Source organism: Pristis pectinata, chromosome 9 (genome assembly GCF_009764475.1).
Source record: "Pristis pectinata isolate sPriPec2 chromosome 9, sPriPec2.1.pri, whole genome shotgun sequence".
Taxonomy (NCBI): domain Eukaryota; kingdom Metazoa; phylum Chordata; class Chondrichthyes; order Rhinopristiformes; family Pristidae; genus Pristis; species Pristis pectinata.
In genome coordinates, this window is record NC_067413.1 from 30527051 (window position 1) to 30535711 (window position 8661).

The following is an 8661-nucleotide window of genomic DNA, read 5'->3' on the forward strand; positions in this document are numbered from 1 at the left end:
CAGGTCAAGCGTGTTTGCAGCGAGTGTGACCGGGGTCGGGACGCCGGCACAGGAGACAGTTGAGGCTGCTGGGCGTTGGTTTGAACGCTATCACTGAAGTTTATCACTTTGATTGGGAGGCCGTTCGGGGAGAGATGGAGAAAGTTCACAGTTCTCAATTCTCTGCCTTCTTTCCAAGCCGTCGTCAGAAACCCAGCTAATTAAAACACGTGATTTAAGTGGATGGGATCTCACCATATGCTCGGTTGGACTAATTTAATTCTGTGCTTCTGTCGGCAGTTGTAAATCATTTGCAGAGGCGTGGCCCTGGGGCACGGGCGCTGGGGTTGGGGGTAGATGCGGCTGGTGATAGTGGAGTGGAGGTATGGGGTGTGTAGTGGGATTGTAAGTGAGGTGGGTGGAGTGTGAGGTGGGTGAGGTGTGGGGTTGTAAGTGAGGTGGGTAGGGTGTGAGGTAGGCGAAGTGGGTCGGGGTGTCGGGGGTGGAAGCGTGGTTGCTATTGTTTTCAGTAACCATTGCTGCGATCTCGGTATAAGAGTTAACGACGTTAACTGCCCGCACTCGGTAGAGAGCGCGGAGCGCAGGGTGGAACCCGCGCATCCACAGTGCATCGAAGCACTTTGAGTAGAGAATCCGAGCGAGACCACGCTATTGGTCCATCGTTACAGCGAATGTGTCCTTTATGTCAACAGAGACACGTCTCGGATCGGCTAATTGCCAATTATCAGAGTCTACAAACGGACAGTGAAATGCATTTCCCCAGGGCGAGGGAGTGACTTACGGACATCAGGACAGTGGAGATGGAGGACGCGGCTTGTTGTGTGACTTTTAGCAGCACGGAGGGGCAGTGGCGCTAGGCGATTCCTTGTCCAGTCTATGCCGATCCGCGACTCCCTGTGCCTGCGGTGCAGCTGGTCGCTGTCGGAGATGGCTTGAAGGACACTCTCTGCGAGTGAGAGGCGGGAGGGAGATCATGACTTCGGTGGAGTTAGTGTTTCTGGGCGAGGAGCGGGCGCACCCCGGACATTGGAAGGAACTGGGCTGGGGTCTCCATGGCCCGGTCTCCAGTTCAGCACCAGGGACAGCGCCGTTCCAGAGTGCGGGCTGTAAAGCGGCGGCGCGCCCGGACTCCAAGGTGTGCTGTGACCAGCAGCTGGAGACTTCCTTCTCCTACATTGACGAAAATGTCAACCTCCAACGTGCTTGCTCCCCGCTATCGGACGGAAGCTGCAGCCCTCCGTGTTACCAGGGCGCCTGCGGCGACGGCAGACCGGCTCCCGAGGAGCTGCGGGAACTCTCCGCGCTCTCCGAGGACAGCTCGCCCGAGCTCTCCGACTCCCCGGTGGACTATGGCTTCATCAGCGCCCTGCTCTTTCTCTGCAGTGGCATCACCCTGGTCATCATATCCTACGTGATCCCCCGGGATGTGAGCGTGGATCCGGACAGTGTTTCAGCCCGGGAGATGGAGCGACTGCAGCGGCAGAGCGCCCGCGTGGGAGCTCACTTGGACAGGTGCGTGATCGCTGGCCTTGGACTCCTGACCCTCGGCGGGATGCTCCTGTCCACCTTACTGATGATATCCATTTGCAAAGGCGAGTTGTACCGGCGCCAGACGTTCTCATTGGCTGGGAGGTCGGGGAAGATCTATGGGTCCTTCAACTTCCGCCTGGGTTCCCCCAACCAGCGATTCTCACTGGGCGCAGAAGAGATGATCACTATCGACTAATGGTATGGTGTGTCCTAAACTTCGTTCTTTACACATGGTACAATTTTAAAACTGGCCAGTCTGATAAAAGCCAAACAAGCCCAGCCCAGTTCCCCCTCTTCTGCGAAGGACATTGGGGAGAGGACATGAAATGCCCAAGCGTCCACCACTCTGTCCTGATGCCTGACCACTCGCCTGTCCTGTTGCTTCTCGGCTACTTCAACGCTGCCTGGGATCGGCGTGTCAGCACTTGTGAATTTGGAAACCAATCACAAGTCCAGTAACCTGTTCCTCCACCCACATGAGATGTTCTTGTTGGCTCAAGCACTCTGATCTATTCATTGGAACACAGGAAGAGGAGGAATCCATTCAGCCCCTCAAGTTTGTTCGATCATCAGTGATCTGCACCAGATCTCCACTTACTGCCTTTCACCTGTTTCACAAACATGACACCTCCATTATCTCCGACCTAATAGTGGAGTCTTTTCCAGGAAAATATGCTCCCTGCATCCTGTCACTACCCTAGAATGGCCTGGCTCTAGTTTTATATTCCCTTGTTCATGAACTTCCCCATCAGAGGAATTTTTTTTCTGTACTTACAACAACATGAGTTAGGATTTTAAGCAGCTTGGTAAACTCACAATCAGCCTTTCAAACTCACGCATGGCTAATTCCAAATTAAACTCTCCCACTGTTTGGTTGAAAAGCTTTTTTTTCTTCTTGTTCTTAGGGTCAATTGATTTATTCCTGTTTTCTAGAAAATCAGAAGTGAAAACAGTTGGCAGGTCAGTAAGCACCTTGGGCAGAATAGATGAGTTAAGGATTCAGCATGAGTCCTGGTGATCCATTTCCTCCCAGCTCCTCACCGACAGTCATTTCACTTTGGTGCCTTGTTCTAATTTAACTGAAAATCAATAGCTTTCCAACACTTGACTTACAGAAGAAAAGATGGTTTAAGGCCATATGATTACCTAGTGATAAAAAGCCTTGGATAGACCATGCACAGAGCCAGCACGAGTCTGCTAGACCAAATGGCTTCATTTGTGCTACAATGTCCTACTATTGCTTTTCCAGACTGCATTCCTCTTTCTCTGTGTGTGACTTGTGCAACAATAATTTGAGCTATTTACAACCACATATGTCTGTAGACCCTCCATCGTATTAACTGCAGGTTAATTTATTCCAATCTACCAGAGTTGCAACTAATATTCAAAAGGATCTCAATTTCATTTGATTTTGTTTTATAGAGATATGCTACAGCACTTTACCCATGAAAAATATTGCCAGCTGGACAAGATTGTACAACTCTTGTGCTATTTCATTCTTAAATTATACTTCTACTTCACAGCTCTTTGTTTAAACAGTACGTTCCTTTAATTACATTTGTTTGTAAAGATAAAATGCAACTGTTTCCAAAATGCAAACTAATGGCCAGAGCTATACATTCTCCATAGTCTATACTTTATCAAATGAGACAACTTCTATCATGAAACATGGCATTCATTAAGTGAATGTAAAGATGGAAGGAGGATCAACATTCAAAAGGGGAAATAGTTGTTGGCAAGCGTTCATTGTCTCATTCCATTTTAGTCTGATCCCTTCCAAAGAATGTTCATGTCTCTTATGTACACCAGCCATTGATACGGGCTCTAGAGAGGCCACCGGGATAATCTTGCTTTGTTCCTTTAATGGAGGAATCCGTGTAGCATGTTTTGGGCTCCTAAAAGGAGAATAACAATGAGAAGCAAGAACAATATTATATAAAATCCTCAAGACACAAATCACTACGCCTCCCTTCCACTGATAAGATGCTTCTTGAAGCTGGTCCAATTCCTTTTTAATCATCTTATGTTCATTCCCGGACTCCTTGCAGTGCTGCTTCCGGGCCACAATAGGCAGGGTGGATCAACAGCCTAGCGTCTCACTCCCTCAATGCCTGAGCAAAGGATTTCCTCCTCCTCCATTGCCCTGACCCTGTGCTTCCTCCACCAAGGACAGTTGAGCCAATACTCCTGAGTGAAACATTTCCTTTCATAATGACATGATTTGAGGAGTGAATCAGATTTAAATTGTATGTGACTTCTAGACTATGAAGGTCATAGTCAGCGTCTGTCTCTGTACCACAGGTTGTGTGTTGACAAATGAATTATACAAGCCCTTCATAATTACAAGGAACCCATGAAATCTTTGCAGGTTTGAAGAATGATGACCACTCCCATTACATTATGTATAAGTATGAATTGTATATAAACATATTTAATGCAAGTATTTAATGCCTTACTAAACTATCCTGTTTATTCTACTGCTAGGTTCAAAAATTTAACAACAATAATTGATTTAAATAAAATGTTTTTTCAATTGCATTCAAAGTATTTTCATAACAGTAGTAGTTAATTTTCACTAGAGTACTATTGAACATATTATGACCATGTCACATAAACAACGTGCAGTAGTTAGATTTCAGAGTTCTGCATTTAAATCCACTGTTTTATAATCAGATTAATACCTTCGGGCAAAACTCCTAATAATAAAGGACTTACATTTTATGTTCTCAGAACATTACTGAATACATTGCAGCTAATAAAGAACATGCAAAATTCAGCCAGGTTGTAGGAAATATAATAGTCAGATTGATAAACTGTAATGTGATGCTCAGTTTGAGCACAGTAAGATTCCATGAAGAGCCAAATAATAAAAACCAGATAAACAGTCTTGATTTGTTCATGAAGACATGACCATTGGCAGGGACATGGAGAGAGCACAGCTGCTGGAATCTTTCACATTTGTTCAAGGCAGAAGATGGTCCCTGATATAGAATCTTGTCTTAGAGGCAGGAGGTCAGTATGGTACAATATGTGCTGACCTCCTGCCTCTGGAGAGGGACTTGAACCCATGACCTTTTAAACTCAGAGTCTATAGCGACCCATTGAGCCAAGCTTAATATTGTAACAAACTCTAAAGTAAAGAATTATAAAGCACATACAGAAGTATGAAGTTTTATGCTGATGGAGAACTGTGTTGTTTGATGGAGTTATAAAGCATAGATTCCTTCTCTCTAGTGTTTATTTCCAAACATAACATTGCAAAGCTGAATAGCGATAGATTGATTTTATGCATTCTTTAATATTTTGGATTGTTTCAAAGTGTTTCAAACACTACAAAACATTATCTGAACAACATCTGTCCATATTCGTGGCCAAGCAATAACTTTGAAATTTACTGCTTGTTTTACAAAATATGCATGAACAGATGAGAGATATTTTATAGACAAATTCACAAGCACAAAGCTGAGGTCTTATGAAGGATTGCCTTGACATCACACACACATTGCTTTACAGCCCCAACAGATGCTCAATTCATCCTTTCTGCGGGTAATGCAATGGGATATTCTGCCAGTCAGCATCTTTTCATTGCTTTGATATCTAAATTGCATGGTATGAAACAGCAGTCGTAAATAATACATCAAATAAAGTGACAGTCCCCACAGAAACAAACCTGTCCTTTTTGCAATGTGATAGACACGGTGCCCTGTTTTAATTAAATCCTGTCCTATTAACCCTTGCACTGACAGCAGGGCCTATCAATTTCTGAGTTTCAGACAAGAATACTACTTTCAAATGGATTGGTCATTACTTTAGTATCAGCCATAAACTATAAATATTCACTCTTTAAATTTTTAACATTCATATTTAGTTATGAATAGAAGGAGGCTATTTGGCCCATTGAGTCTCTGTTGCCACTGAGAGGAATTCCAATCCCCCCCCTTAATTCCCTGAAACCTATTCTCCCTCATGCACCCATCAACTCTCCCCTAACACCCACCAGCACTCGGAGTTATTTACGGTGAACACCAAACCAGCCAGCACACCTTTGGGATATGGGAGCACCTGAGGGGAATGTTAGACATGGTTTACCTTGATCTTAGGAAGTCCCACACATAGACTGGTCCAGAAGGTGAGGGTACATGGTATCCAAGTTGTGTTGGTAAACTGGATCCAAAATTGACCTGGTGATAGGGGGCAGAGGGTAGTGTCCAGGGATGTCTGTCCGTCTAGAAGTCTGTAACCAGTGGTGTACCACAGGGATCAGTGTTGTGACCTTTGTTTGTCATATATATAAGTGGTTTGGATGAGAATGGACTGATTAGTAAGTTTGCTGATGACACAAAACATAGGTGGAGTAGCAGATAGCAAGGAAGGTTGTGAAATGATGCAGAGGGACATAGGTCTGTTGGAAAGTTGGGTAGAGTAGTGGTAAATGGTATTTAATTCAGCTGAGTGTGAGGTAATGCATTTTGGGAGGTCAGACACTAACAGGACATATACAGCAAATGGCAGGGACTTAGGAGTGTTGATGTACAGATGGACCTTGGTGTGCAAGTTCATAGTTCCCTGAAAGCGGCAACACAGGTGAATAAGGTAGTGAAGAAGGCATTTGACATGCTTGCCTTCATAGGCTAAGGCATTGAGTTTAACAGCTGAGAGCTCATGTTGCAGCTGTAGAAAATATTGGTTAGGCCACACTTGGAGTATTGTGTACAGTTCTGGTTGCCACAGTACAGGAAGGATGTGGTAGCAATAGAGAGAGGGCAGAAGAGATTCACCAGAATGTTGCCTGGAATGGAGGTCTGTAGTAATAAGGAGAGATTGGATAGGCTGGGTTTATTCTCACTGGAACACTGGAGGCTGAGTGGTGACCTTACAGAGGTTTATAAAACAATGGGGTGCAGAGTCTTCCTCTGTCAGATCTGATTTATTGTTGGAGATCTTAAAATGCTAAAAACATCCCTTTCTTTTTCATTATCCCGCTGTCTCTCTCAATCCCATATTTTCTCCTCACATTATTTTGTCTGATTTTACAGTGAATTAAATTTTGTAATCTACACTTCCTGGTTTAGAAATACCACATTTCAGTAAGGATTGGTTGAGGAGTCGTGCTGTGGCTTTCCTGCTCTCACACACTCCACAGATCCTCTGTGGAGGAGGCTGTGCTGATTTAATTGCCAGGAGACCCTGGAGGAGATTGTGGACAGCTGTCAGGGTAACAAACTGCCAGCACCAGTGCTTTGACACTGCTTACTGAAATCTGTGCCACAGCTACTTCCCACTCACTCTACAAAAGCCCAGAGATCAGAAACACCCCAGCAGCAGATTACCAGGGAACACTTGCCAATAGAACATATGTGCTGAGTGCCAGTTGATTGCCAGGGCTCACAGTAAGGTCCTCACAAGATCTGATCAACTGGTGCTTCATTATCACTGACATCAATGTGTTTCTATTCCTTGCAGCCATTTGGTGCTGAGATACTTGATGCAGTCACTACCAGAGAATAAACCACAGGCCATCAGACAGACATGCACAACAGTCAAGCATATGAAGCCAATGGGTTAGAGCTGAAGACTGGTTGTGAAGATAGGACCTTAGCTAAAAATAGGACTGGCTCCTGACATGAATCCAAATTTATATATTCCACCAATCTGCTTTATATGATAGGTAGGGGAGCAGAGCCCACAACACAGAGCCTGGGACCAGAGGAACTGTACCTGAATGTATATATGTGGCCACATGAAAAAATATAAGATGATGACAGCACTAATACCGACTACCCTTATGCTATGCACCAATGAAACACCATCACCCATACTGTTTCAGGACTAATATCACCATCATCCTTTCCGTTACAGCACTGACATCACCTTCACCCATACCATTACAGTAATGATATAGAGTCATAGAGTAATACATCACGGCAATAGACCCTGCAGCCCAACTGGCTCATGCCAACCAAGATGCCCATCTAAGCTAGTTCCACTTACCTGAGTATGGCCCATATCCCTCTAAACCTTTCCTCTCCAGGTACCTGTCCAAGTATCTTTTAAATGTTATTATACCTGCCTCAACCACTTTCTCTGGCAGCTCTTTCCATATACGCACCATTCTCTCTGTGAAAAACTTGCCCCTCAGGTCCCTTTTAAATCCTTCCCCTCGCACCCTAAACCTATGCCAGGAGTGAGTGAGGAATTTGCATTGATTCTTGATTCTTTTCCACTCTCTTCCTAGTAACCTCTTGATTCCCCATCCCTGGGAAAAAGACTGTGTGCATTCACCCTGTCCTTGCCCCTCATGACTTTATATCACCTTCAACTGTACCATTACAGCACTGATAACACCTTTGATTACAACATTCGCCTTCTTTTACTTAGGCAGTGCCTTGTGATTGAGGATGATTGGCTTCCAGTCTGGTGCTGTGGGTTCTAAGGTGACTGATGCCAATGTGGGAACTGCATACACTTCCACAGATGGGACAGGGAGTATTTGAAAGGATGGGTGAATGGGTGGTCCACTCCTCCCACCACTTGTATCTCCTGATGCATGGATTCGAGGTTCTCAATGCCAGTTTGAATGTTCCTTCTCCATTTTGAATGTCCATGGGCCAGAGTGCCTGGAGTCAGTGAGAAAGTTACATTCCTTTCAGCACATCCTTGAATCTTTTCCACTGAATGTACTGATGTTGGAGAGGGTTCAGAGGAGATTTACAAGGATGATTCCCGGAATGAAAGGGCTTACGTATGATGGGCGTTTGTCAGCTCTTGGACTGTACTCACTGGAGTACAGAAGAATGAGAGGGGACCTCATAGAAACATTTAGAATGTTGAAAGGCCTGGACAGAGTAGACGTGGCTAGGCTGTTTCCCTTGGTGGGCGAGTCCAGGACCAGAGGGCACAGTCTTAGAATTAGAGGGTACCGGTTTAAAACAGAGATGAGGAGAAATTTCTTTAGTCAGAGGGTAGTGAATTTATGGAATTCTTTGCCACGTACAGCAGTGGAAGCCCAATCATTGAAGGCATTTAAGGAGGAGATAGATAGGTATCTAATTAGTCAAGGTATCAAGGGATATGGGGATAAGGCCAGAAATTGGTGCTAGAAAGGAATAGTTTTTTTTCTCTTTTTCTTTT

General features: G+C 44.7%; 1 protein-coding gene across 1 annotated transcript; it reads left to right on the top strand.

The window, feature by feature from the left end:
* Window positions 1-964: 964 nt before the first annotated feature.
* LOC127574334 (transmembrane protein 74) lies at window positions 965-4020 on the top strand. The gene has a single exon (XM_052023258.1). It carries the CDS (start codon window positions 974-976, stop codon window positions 1724-1726), a length of 753 nt encoding a protein of 250 aa, XP_051879218.1. The 5' UTR covers window positions 965-973; the 3' UTR covers window positions 1727-4020.
* Window positions 4021-8661: the final 4641 nt, after the last annotated feature.

Excerpts from the sequence above, each read along its gene's own strand:
- LOC127574334 (XM_052023258.1), top strand. The coding sequence starts at position 974 with ATGACTTCGGTGGAGTTAGTGTTTCTGGGCGAGGAGCGGGCGCACCCC.